At 39.1% G+C, this 12,053-nt stretch overlaps 1 protein-coding gene across 2 annotated transcripts in view; it reads left to right on the top strand.

The window, feature by feature from the left end:
* Positions 1–8: 8 nt before the first annotated feature.
* NT5DC3 (5'-nucleotidase domain containing 3) overlaps positions 9–12,053 on the top strand; it is a 33,795-nt gene continuing 21,750 nt past the window's right edge. For both annotated transcript variants that reach the window (XM_026056773.1, XM_026056774.1), the window contains exons 1-5: positions 9–90; positions 3,289–3,473; positions 8,104–8,178; positions 8,687–8,742; positions 11,862–11,952. In XM_026056773.1, the coding sequence (XP_025912558.1) occupies positions 39–90; positions 3,289–3,473; positions 8,104–8,178; positions 8,687–8,742; positions 11,862–11,952 (459 nt within the window). In that variant the 5' untranslated portion in view covers positions 9–38. The remainder of the gene's footprint in view (positions 91–3,288; positions 3,474–8,103; positions 8,179–8,686; positions 8,743–11,861; positions 11,953–12,053) is intronic.

Here is a 12,053-nt window from a genome sequence, read left to right as displayed (position 1 = left end):
CGGCGCCGCAGCAGCGGCAGCCGCCGCAGCCGCCCGACATGAAGAGCTACCTGTGGTCGCGCTACCGGGAGGCCAAGAGGGCGAGCAAGGGTGAGCGCGGCCCCGGGGAGAGCGCCCCCCCTCCCCCCGGCCCCCTTCCCGCCTCGGGGGGCGGCGGGCGGGAGCCGTTGGCGCGGCGCGGCGGAGCAACGGCCGCGGACCGGGGGGGGGAGGGGTCCCGGCTGCCGCCTCTCCGCGGGGCCTCGCACCTGATGCGGGACGGGGGCGGCTGCCGGGGGAGCAGCCTTTGCACCCAGCTCGTGCCGCGGAAAGCTGCCAGCGTTGGAGAGGCGGAGGAGCGCGAACCGGAGAAGAAAATCAGGAAGCCGGTGCTGTGCTTCGAGGTGCTTTCTGCTGTAGGGCTGCCTTCCCCGGCGTTAAAACGGCGTGCGGTTGTAGCTGACGGGTTTTCTCCTGCCTACGGTGCCGTTAAGCCGTTATGAAATACTGAAGCGAGGGATACAGTGCTAGTGATGAGTGCGTGACCCCGGGCAGGCTCCTGAAAGCGAAGCGGCGATAACGAAGCCCTGTCCTTCAGCCTGGCTGGACAGAAAGTTAAGGGTCGGCCACCACGGGTTGTGCAGGCACATCAGGAGTAACGTACCCTAGAAATTGCCACTCCGAGCCTGGAAGCGGTTGCTATTTGGTTGCTGTCTGATAGGCCATGGAAATTACCATTCCGAGGCTGGATATTTCAAATTGCGTGACTGTGCGCTCTCCTTAGAGAGCCGCAAGAGAAGGAAGAAGCGCGTGTCCCGGCGCGCCGGTATCCGTTGGAGAATACTTTCTCCTTGCACGTTTTGGTCTCTTTTTAAAATGTATTTTATACAATCCTGCAACCTAAGGGTCTTGAGCGTGAACCAGGGCTTCGCTGTGCTGGTAGTTTGCAAACATGAAACAGTGACAGCATTTCACAAAAGAAATAAGATAGATAAAATTTTCTTGCCGTGTGGAAGACTGCAAAAGAGTCCTGTAGGCTTTGGAGGGTGGAATAAGGGAAAGGAAGAGGAGAGAGAGTGCCTTTTATTTTGAATTTTTGTTTCTTTTCCTGTTTCTGGAACTAATTTTTTCTTTTTCCAAACCACACCCAAATAATACTTCAGACTGAGGTTTAAGGCATAGAGTCGTAATATTAAGAGAAATCAAGTCCGTGAGTGGGTGTGAGTTAGAGAAAGAAGAGAGAAGTGTTTGTAGGATAACTCAGAATATTTTTGTTTGTTACAGCCTAACTCCCAAAGCAGGTTCAAATATCCGACATTTCATTTTGTTATGGTGTCAAGATGACAAACCTGTCCTGATTTTGGCCTAAGGATTATAGCACTTGGAATGCTGTCCGCCAGCCAAAATGTTTAATAGCTACAATTTGCTTATACTATCTCTGTTTTCAGGTAGCCATTAAGTCATTTTATTTATATGAAATGTCTTTATTTTTAAAATAAATGTTGTTTAAACTGGCTGCCCAAATAACACTAGAAAAATTTTTTGAAGTGCAATATTAAAAATGAATGTTGTAACATGATTTTGATAGTTCATATAAAACTAGGGTTATGACTTCTTGTAGTTATTTAAATTGCTAATAGCCCTATTTATAGAATAAGAGCCTTTTCCTTAATAGCGGTGTGTCAAATTGCATTTGATTATTTTCATTACCTCAAGTGAGCATAACATTTATCTTCTGTATCACCATAATCAGTGTCTGACAAAAGTAGAAGCTATTGGTTTGATTGAGCTTATTTTGCTAAAACCTCTGAAATGATTGTTTATGATACAACTTTTCATGTCACATTAAGTGTAATAAGTGTCTGGGATCTCTTTCAGTAAAAGAGATGCTGAACTTTATTTGAAACATGAAATTTGACCCAGTGAACTTGCTATTCTCTTTCTCACTTTTTTTTTTTAATTGAAAACTCATGTGTGTACATCTGATAAAGCTGAATGGTTTCAGATTACTGTTTTCTGTTGGGTTTCTTTATAAGTTTCTTAGTATTGTATCTGCCTGTCAACTCTGCAGCGACGTAATTAAGATACTGCTTTTACAGAAGAAATGTTCTTTGCCTTTCTATGAACAGGCCAGAGCTCTGAAAATTATCTTTCTAGCAGATCTTGAGTACCCAGACCTACCTGCCTGTTGAGATTTTTTCTTCCCATGGTGGAGTGTGTAGTATGTTTGTCCTTAGAGCTAAAGGTGTTGAGATACACTTGATTTCTTCCTTCTAGGCTTATATGTAGAAAGTAACAAAGCAAAGCATGTTACCTTTAAAATTACCCTTCCAAGTACAGATTTAAGATGAAAGCTCTTCTTTTTTCCACTCCCAGAGAAGGCTGGATTGGAAGACCATAACTAAATCAGAGAAAGATAGTATATGGGAAGGAAAGAAAGGAGAACTTCCTCATGTTTTATGATTCCAGGAAGGGAACCTTCGGCTCCCTGATACCGCTCTTCCAAGTTTTCTAAATGAGAAATACAAACATCCCTAATGCTGAGGTTGATGTTGGTCTTAAAATTACTTAATATAGTATGATTATATGTAAATGGTCTTAATTTCTTAATATTCATTTCAAACAGAAATACCAGCAGAAATAAACCTTTAAAATGGAATTAATTTAGGCACATTAGATACACGTGTGTAGACAATAAGCAGAATATTTTCAGTTTCTTGATTTTCTGGGAGGTTGATAGGCATAGTAATAGGTATGTAACTTTTCCGAAAAATATAGTAATCATTTAAACTTTACTTGAGTTGAAATTAAATAACATGATAACCTCGAAGTGGCTGAGCAAAGGAAATTAAAACCAAAAACTGGATTCTGTCGGTTCTGCTTCTGGCACAGAAGCTGGCCTAAATAATGGGAGGAGAAGACAAGGCTACTAGAATAATTAGAAAAAACCCTCCAAAACTCATTGTCAAAAGCAGAAATAAAATAAAAATGTGTTAATGGAGCTAGCAAAAATGCGTATACTTGATCTGCAGTTCTCTGTCGAGCATGATCCTGAAATGCATATTCTCTTACTTCAACTGTTCGAACAGAAGTATGCTTTAAATAAAAACTATGGGTCACCAAGACGAACCAGGGACAGCGCTTTCAATAGCATCAAATTGTTAAAGGTTACCTGGTATGGTTAGTGTCTATCAGTTTGATAGTTTCCATCAGTATTTATCTATGTTTAGAAGTTGCTAATGGATTTTTATTTACTTAAAGTGTAAGGCTGCCATAACACCTTTTTTTTTTTTCTTTCCCTGTTCCCAGAGCTAGTTCCTTCAATTATGAGTAACATGCTAAATCCTGATGCAATTTTTTCAAACAATGAAATGAGCCTGTCAGACATTGAAATCTATGGCTTTGATTATGACTACACCTTGGTCTTTTATTCTAAACATCTACACACACTGATCTTCAATGCCGCACGAGATCTTCTTGTTAATGAGCACCGGGTAAGTAAAATGAATGAAATAACAATAAGCATTTATGAATAAGGAGTGTAATGAATAATTTCTAGCTGAGAGGGGCTTAACTCATCTTTTCATGCCTTAGTCCCTGCCTTAGCTCCCGTATGGCACATTTTGTGCAACAGCTACCTGGTTTATTCTCAGCTGCAGTTTTGAGCAGAACAGTCTGGCAATTGTTAAGGAACAGTGTGTTTTGGATTTTTTTTTGGTTTGTTTTTTTACCTAACTGCTTATTGTTGGAGTCACCCTAATATACAAGAAGCTTCAAGGTTGATGGTACTCTGTTTTATGCATTGCTGCAAGTGCAATGATTAATTTCCATATGGAATATTTTTAGCCTAACTTCTTAAGGGGATGAGGGACATCTGATTGTGCTGTGTGCCTGTCAGGCACCCTGTATGCTTTTGGACATCTCGGCTAAGTTACCTAGAGGGGCAGAGTTTGCAAGGATGCTGCCTTCGGTGGTTGGGTACAAGAGGGAGACCTAAACAAGTGTTCAACTCCGCGTTCCCCTGAGGGGGAGCACTAATCTGTTGCCTGGCCAAGCTGCATGTTTGTGCTGGTGACCAGTCGACCTCTAAATAGCTTGGCACTGGTTACTCTAAAGTTTACGGATGTGAGAAGTTACTGTGTGTCAGGAAGCAGGGAGGGAGATGGATGATTTCAGGGGATGTGGAGGAAACTGAAGGTATTGCAGGGAAGGAGACCAAAGAAAATGTGGAGGTTAATGCACTATAGGTTTTGTAGAAAAGTAAAATACAAAAATCCATAGACTAGGTTAACTAATTAATTAAATTACTTTTGTACAACCTAAACGTGAATGGGTGGTGTTATTCTACTTTGATGTTTCAATCCAAAGGTTAAGAGCTATATATAAACATCTATAAATATCTCTGGAAGAGCAAACAAAACTTCATGGGCCCTGCAAACATACACCACTAGATCCCCCTGAAATTTTGCCATGTCTTGATAGCAATTTCCATAGAATGTGTAAATAAACTTTATTAATGCCATTTTGTTCTTGTAAAATCCGACATTATGGTAACAGAAGGAGTCAAGAATAAGTATTGTAGACAACTATTAAAACCGTGCTCAGTCTTTACTATTTGAATAAATTCAGGTAATAATAACTTTCCAATTTTTTGTCTCAATTAGAATCTCTTGTTTTCGAGTGAATGAAACTATAGTTACTTTTTGAGACAGCTTGTTGAAATTATAATTTCCTGCTGGAACTGATTGAGAGACTATAGTTTTCATTAATGCTAGCCTCTGTAGCTGCTTATGGTGTTAATGTTTTTCTTGACTTTAGCATTAGGAAATGCCTTTAGATCGTATTGCCTGTTCTGACTGTTAGAGTCAGTCTGAAAGATGACCAATTTTGGTCATGGAGGTGTAATCTAAGGCATCAGAAATTGCAAAATACAGTGTAGGAAGCAAGGAATTTTGAAGTCAGTTTAAGATAATAAACATCAATTTAATGCTAGTCTCAGAGGTGGCAGCAGGTGTTGAGTCAAAACTCTTTTGATCATGGGTTTATTTCTTTCCTTATGTAAGGGCCTTTTGCTACCTTATCTGGGCTGCTGTTTCAGACCAGATACATGCATTCCTACCAAGAATGGTGGAGGGTAAGCAAAGAGTGCAAATTTCATCATTATTTTGTTTGGTTTGTAAGGAAGCTTTGGTTTGTGTGCCAAGAGAGGCTTCATCTTTTTCTCACACATTGACATACATTCAAAAAGATAGCCTTCCATCAAAATAAACTGAAGTAGGAAAGTCAAGCATGCAGAAATTCGAAGGAGTCAATTAAACTTCCTTGTTCATACTTAATTTGGCCATATTAGGCATATGTGGTACAATGTAGTCTTTAATTGATCCCATGCTGTGTCCTCCCTTTATATATATTTTTTCATTGTATCCCTTTCCTGCTTCAAGTCCCTGGCCCAATCTACACATCTTCCCAACCCAGTTTTAGGCTTTTAATGCTGTTCTTCATTCAAATTCAGTAGCCTCCTCCATGTTTTCTGGAACCAGTAGTAAGGAAGATAGCTGAGAAGCTAGGAGAAACAGCTGTTTTCTCTAATTCTAGATGCCTGTGCACAAGCATAGTCTATAGCAGTTGCAGGGCAAGTCCTCTTTAGCATAGATAAAAACCTTCTGGAGAAGTTGAGGGTTTTTTTTTTTTGTGTGTGTGTGTGTGTGTGTTGATAGCTAGAGCCTCTATTCAGGCTGTATAATCTACTTTCTTTTTTTCCCCAAAGGCATGTAACTTAGCCATGTATGTATGGAGGCTTTCATAGAAAAAGTGGAGAATATGCCTGAAATGCATTTGCCAACTTCTAAGACTCTTCTGTAGAATGTGTAAGGGAATGAAGGATCACCTTTAGTTAGCTTAATTAAAAAAAAAAAAAAGGATAATTTTGTCTAGCTTTGTCAGAAGTGACCAAAGCATCTTGCCTCTTAAAAACAGATGAACAAAATCCTTGGCCTAAGACAGGCACCTGGCATGTATTATTTTTTCCTAGTCAGCCCGTGGTTAAAGCCTGACAGAACTGCAATCAGCTGAAAATGGACTTGTCCTGAAAAGTGTTTGAAAACTTCTTTAGTAGACAATGTGTTACTTGTGTTATCTATAAACAACCTGAGGAAAGAGTACATGACACAAATTAATACATGTGCATCTCTAAACAAAGAGATATTATGAATGCTGTCCGGAGTACAATCTAATGAGATTATGCGTGTATAAAACCAGGAAGTGATGAAGCCCATGTTTTTGAAAAATCGTCTGTGAAGATTCTTATTCATCATTAAAGAATGTGTTTGTAAGTGGTGATGCTTGTAGTGAGAAAAAAGCACAGAAAATGGAATATATACAAATGTGCCTTGGTATATGATTAGAAAGTCAGTTTAGTGTCCAACTCATAACTGATAACATATAGCACTGCAAATTCTCTGTTTCTACTTTTTATAGCTGTAGGCATAAAGCAAAATCCTCAAGGCTGTTAAAACAAACAAAAACATGTTGCATCAAAAGTGAGTACATGTGAAAGTGCCCTTCCTGTGCACTGTTGATAATTATTTTTTCCATTCTTTCTTTTTTATAAGCACCTAATTTTCTGGGACAGCAAGGGTGTAGCTATAGTGCAGGAACTCCCAGGAGCAATGTGGTTGGGTCAATGTGGTGCTCTACTGAAGTGACTCAGTCTGCTAGTGTTTAATGCCCAGCATGCTTTCAGGATCTGATCTTAGTGATGCACTGTCCCATGGGGAGGTACAACCTCAACAGATGCAAGTCTGACATTACAGTGTAGCCATATGGTTAAAGTGCACTTGTTTTGGGATGTAACATGGTGAGATATTTGAAAATTTGAATTTATGTCTTAGTGGCATTTTACTTTCCTAATAAACCACTGACTGGGTATGAAGTCTTTGCAGGGAAGGATTTCTTGTAGATCTGTAAAGTCATATATCTGGCAGTATAACACACAAGATACAAATTTCCTTGATAGAGGCTGCAAGCACCAGCTTTGCGTTTTTGAAGTCCGTTGTAGGTATAACTGCACTGCAAAGTCATAGCTGTCCTTCTGCAGCTTCAAAGTCAGGCTGAAGCCTTCAGAGCCTTCAGGTCTGGTTTATGAAAGTTTCTGAAACCATAGTGGATAATTTTCAATTGAGCAGCCATTCAGATCATATTCCCCAAGGCTAACTTCAGGCTAGGAAAGTCGGTCTCCTTCACTGTCTTCGGAAGCAATGGAAAGAGTGCTTTTTCCTCTCATGTTAGGCCCTTGCTCTGAATTGCCTTTTATGGGAGCCTCTCCCTTTTCATTTCTTAATAGGGGAGCCTGGCTTCTCAAGGTAATATTAGCCTTTGTGAATTCTCTTCTTTCTTCCTCCCCATCTGTGTTTATTTGCAATTCATTATATCTTTGAGTGCCCCTGAGGTCTACACTTCATACATGAAAGTCTAAAATCAGGATTAGGATCCATATGTAGAGAATCAAAACAGATAGCTGTGCTTTTTTCTTTCTTGAAAATGCCAGAGATTTTTTTGCCCCTGTTAACGTCAATGATACTGTATTCATTTTTCTTTCCGTAGAAGTGAGCAGTAAATTCTAGGCATCTTTGCAAATCAGGCCATATATTTGGGTTTCTAGCTAAAGTTTCCTAGTTGGAAATTCTGCTCTTATAGCCCATTTCTCTTACGGACAGTGTTTGGGAAGACTTCACAACACAATGTAGTTCAGCTCCTTAATTTTAGGAATTTAATAAAATTTAGCTTATGTTTTCAAAGGTGCATGTATTAAAATATCTTTTTAAATAAGGGGATTATGTTCAGAAGTGATCAACACATTCCCTAGATGTCCAGCTTCAGGCACTGCACTTGACTTGCATTTGAAAACTTGGCCTTGGATTTTTTAAAAAAAATCCATTTCCGACTTGCATGTCACATTGTAATTGTATGTTCATGCAAATGTCATGACCTATCAAAAAGCATCTTCTAATGATTAATGAAAATGAGAAGCATGGAAAACTTAGGCTTTTCAACATCTGCAGAAAGAATTTCTTGATTTGTTTGTATGTAAGGTTTTAAACTAAAATCATTGCCCTTTTTTCTTAGTATCCTGCAGAAATAAGAAAATATGATTATGATCCTAATTTTGCAATAAGAGGACTTCATTATGATGTGCACCGGGTATGTATAAATAACTTTGTGATGAGTTCTGTAGTGCTGAAAACTTAGTCAAAGAAGTAAGTCTTTTAGGTTTTCCAATTTCTTACTGTGTGTTGATGAGTAAGGATTTTGTTTCATGTTTTTCTTTCTCATTGCAGGCTTGAATTTTTTTTACAGCTCTTAGTATAAAGCATTTTGGGTGTTTTGTTGTCTTTTTTTTTTCCCACTAATATGACAACTTCAGAGTGCAAAAGAATAAATCTAAGCAGGCCACTATTATTAGAAAAGGGTATTTCTTCATGGCTAATCTCAGATCATTGGACAATGTATTTTCTTAGTGATTTGCGAGCCCGAGATAAAAGCTATTGATAAAGTATTTTGAAAGCTATGAAGGAAGTGGAATTGAAGGTGATCAGCCATTCTTGAGCCGGAAAGGTTATCGATAAAATTGCTTTGATTTTTTATAATTTAATGTCAAGTAATTGACATGATAAAAGCTGTCTGATTTCCCCTCCCTCCCTTCTCCCAGGCATTATTAATGAAGATTGATGCTTTTCATTATATTCAGCTGGGCACAGTTTACAGGTAGGTAAAATTATTGCCTATTTATAATGCAAATATGCACTTTTTTTCAAGTCTCCTAGTTGCATTTATTGCTGTACATTTTAGGTTCATATTAGAAACTGTACTGAAAAGCACGGGCATGAATGAACATTGCAATCTTACTGGAAGGGGTTTCTTTGCACTTCTGTGTACATACATACACACGCACACACTTACTGACTGATACAGTAGAGCTGATTCCCCAGGTCAGAGCTGSCAAAGTTGGCAAGCTGGTGGTCACATAGTGCTGACTCACTTTGTTTCCGGCTGTTAAATTGTGCTGAAAGACATCTAAAAATACACTGATGACTTCTCCATTGTTGCTTTCTAAATAAATAATTGTCACAGGGCCCCTGTTAGCAAGACTATAGTGTTGTTACAGAGACCCCTCCCCTCCACCCCAAAAGGCCCCTTCCCAACTAGAGAAATGAAAAACTGTCTATGAAGATACAAAAAATTAAACTCTCAGGCTTTTAAAATAAAGACTATCCAGTGAATCTAAAGCTTCAAGTTCTGTGCTAGCAATTCATTGAGCAAATTTTCAAGTCAGAATGTTCTTGAGTGTAGGGAAAATGGTATATAGTCCTGTGATTATCCTTGGAACTGAGCAACTTTTTTTTTTTAATAAAGAGGCAGCTAGGTCAGTCCTGAATGTTGGAAAAATACTGGCTTGTTAGAATAAAGACTAGCTGAAGTAACCAGAGATGCATTTATTGGTAGAGGTTTGTAATAGAAATGCTAAGATTAGTATGAGTAAAGTAGGAATGGAAATGTATATATGTGAAAGCACAGGAAGAAATGATAGAAGAAGGGATAAAAGAATGGCATGCGTTGATGGTATCTGTGGCAGCTGGTCATCAAGATATCAGCACATCTACATGCTGTTTCTCCAAATAGCCCTATAGGGGGAACAAAAAGAAGGCTGAAGGCCTTGGGAGAAGATGGCAGGTAGAGCAAGGGTACGACTGGGGCCGTAGCACAAGCCAGCTGAGAAGGCGGGTGGGCAGTGAGTTGATCAGCAGTGTTGCCTTATGACCTGCAGAGTGGGACAGGATGAAGAGGCAAAAGATGCCAGTCGCTGTCAATGCCTAGTATGAAGGCATGTCCAAAGCCTGCACATGGTCACCAATCAAGAAGACTCCAGAAGAGGTGTTGAAACTCACTGAATAGTTGTTTTCCCTTGTCCTCCACATCACCCAAAGTAATCCTGGACAGGCCACTTGGTCAGGCATCTTGGTGCTTGGCAGGATGCGTGTGCACGAGTGTGTGTAAGAGGAAGGGAGAGAGAGAGAGACTATCATTTCACTCCTACACTTTCTCTGTCTTGTTTAAAGTAGATCACCTTTCCCTCTAACTGTCCTAATGCTAAGCTTAGCTACATTAGTTGCAGCATATCTTTAGTTCTCAGTTTTAACCTTGCATGTGCTCTGTATATGTTGATTGTACTACTGAAAGTAGCAAAAAACTTGCCTAAAGTATACAACCTCGTTTTGCACTGAGAAATTTAAGCAGTTCTGGTGTTGTTCTAACAATGCACATCTCCAAGAGCAACAACTGGAGCGCTGCTGTAGATGAACTGTGGTGTTTTCTTAGTTCCATCTATTGATGCTCTGAATGGGATAAAATAAGGTTTGTATTTATACAGCTGGACTGTGAACTATATAAAGACTATGGGTCTTTTGGCAAAACTCATCTACAGCTTTGTATACACAGTCTTCTCTGTCCTCTGGGTTTCACAAATGTCTATTGTCTTCTGTTGATTTGTGCTTAAATAACTCCTGATCTACAAGAGTTTTCTTTAGCAGTATTCAATTTCCATTTGGCATAGCTGTCTGCAGACTAGAACATGAGTCAGTCCTCCTCTATTCTGATAGTATTACTTGTTATACATTTAACATTTTAGTGACATTTCTCTTTGTTTCCTGCTGTAAAGTGGGTGACATTGAATAGTTCTTTTTGTAATATATAGAGATAGCTGCACTGTTTATGTACAAGACTTGTGGACGCTGAGGTCCTACGTACAGTAACACAGAGCTATGTGCAAGTCAATATAGCACTGAGATGTACAGTAAAAGAGCTAGGTAACATGGGACTCTGCTACCACAGCAGTTCTGAGGAAGCTCATGTATCATGCCCTTGCACTGCAAAGGGAGCATAAACTCTAATCACTTAAAGAATTGGGTTTATTCATTTATCTTTTAAAATGCCTTGCAACATTTTTGGGGTAAGACCAAGAAAGGGAGGCACTGGAATCGTCTGTCTTGCATAAAGTGCTGCAAAAAAATCTCAAGTAGGCTTGGAAAAAGTGATTAGATATCTGGTTTTCATTTGTGTTCTTCATTTTTAAGCAAAACATACCCCCTCCACCCCACTTCTGTGTCCTCTGATGAAGATTACTCTCATGTCTGCAGTGTTTTAGATGCTTCAGTACAAGATGCTTGATACTGTAAATGTAAATTTAAAAAAAACAAACCACAAACCAGACAAAGGCATTAATCTCATAGTAGTTAATAAAGACATTCTGAGGACAGATGATGTCTCTCCTACCCTATCAGTTGTTATACTTTTATATTTTAATTACTTGTCAGCAATCCTTCAAGTAATCTAAAATTTTGGGGAGCTGAACTGTTGATAGGTTTTAAAAGAAATTCCTGTTATTTCGTTAGAGGTTGTGTATGTTTTTCTTTCCCTTAGATCTTCAAGGTCAAGCTACAGAATATTCTGGTTTAAACACTATAGCATCATCTATGCTTTATGAAACAAAGGCAGAGTGGGGAATTACTTTGTGTTGAGAAGCTGGAAGCTCTGACTACTTACAAACCCTTGAGGCAGAGTTTCAATGGAGATTAATTATTTTTTTTTTTCCTTAAGAAAGCAAAAGAACTTAAAATTGGAATGTGTTCCCTGTGCGTCAGCTTGTTAAATTGTTACTTGTCTTGTAAGGAAAGGCGCTGTCTTAACTTACAGACCAGAGTGTTCCTATGACATTATTAGTATTTTAAGAAGCTCAAGATTCAAGTGTTAATCTGTCAGGCTTTTGTTCAGGAATTACATGAAAATTTTAATGTGACTTTTGAACTAAAGCTAATGATGTTTGCCAGAGGCCTCAGCGTTGTCCCAGATGAAGAAGTCATTGCGATGTATGATGGTTCCCACGTCCCCTTGGAACAAATGAGTGACTTTTATGGAAAGGTAAAAACACAAATTACTCTTTAAAAATGAAATCTTCTGTGTGGGTTTTTTTTTTTTTTTTACTTGCATTTTGATCTTGTTCCTACTAAGAGTTATATTTT

This window comes from Apteryx rowi, unplaced genomic scaffold (genome assembly GCF_003343035.1).
Source record: "Apteryx rowi isolate R43461 unplaced genomic scaffold, aptRow1 scaffold_133, whole genome shotgun sequence".
NCBI lineage: Eukaryota > Metazoa > Chordata > Aves > Apterygiformes > Apterygidae > Apteryx > Apteryx rowi.
Note: the sequence above shows the minus strand (reverse complement) of the source record. Positions and strands in the feature narration are given on the sequence as shown.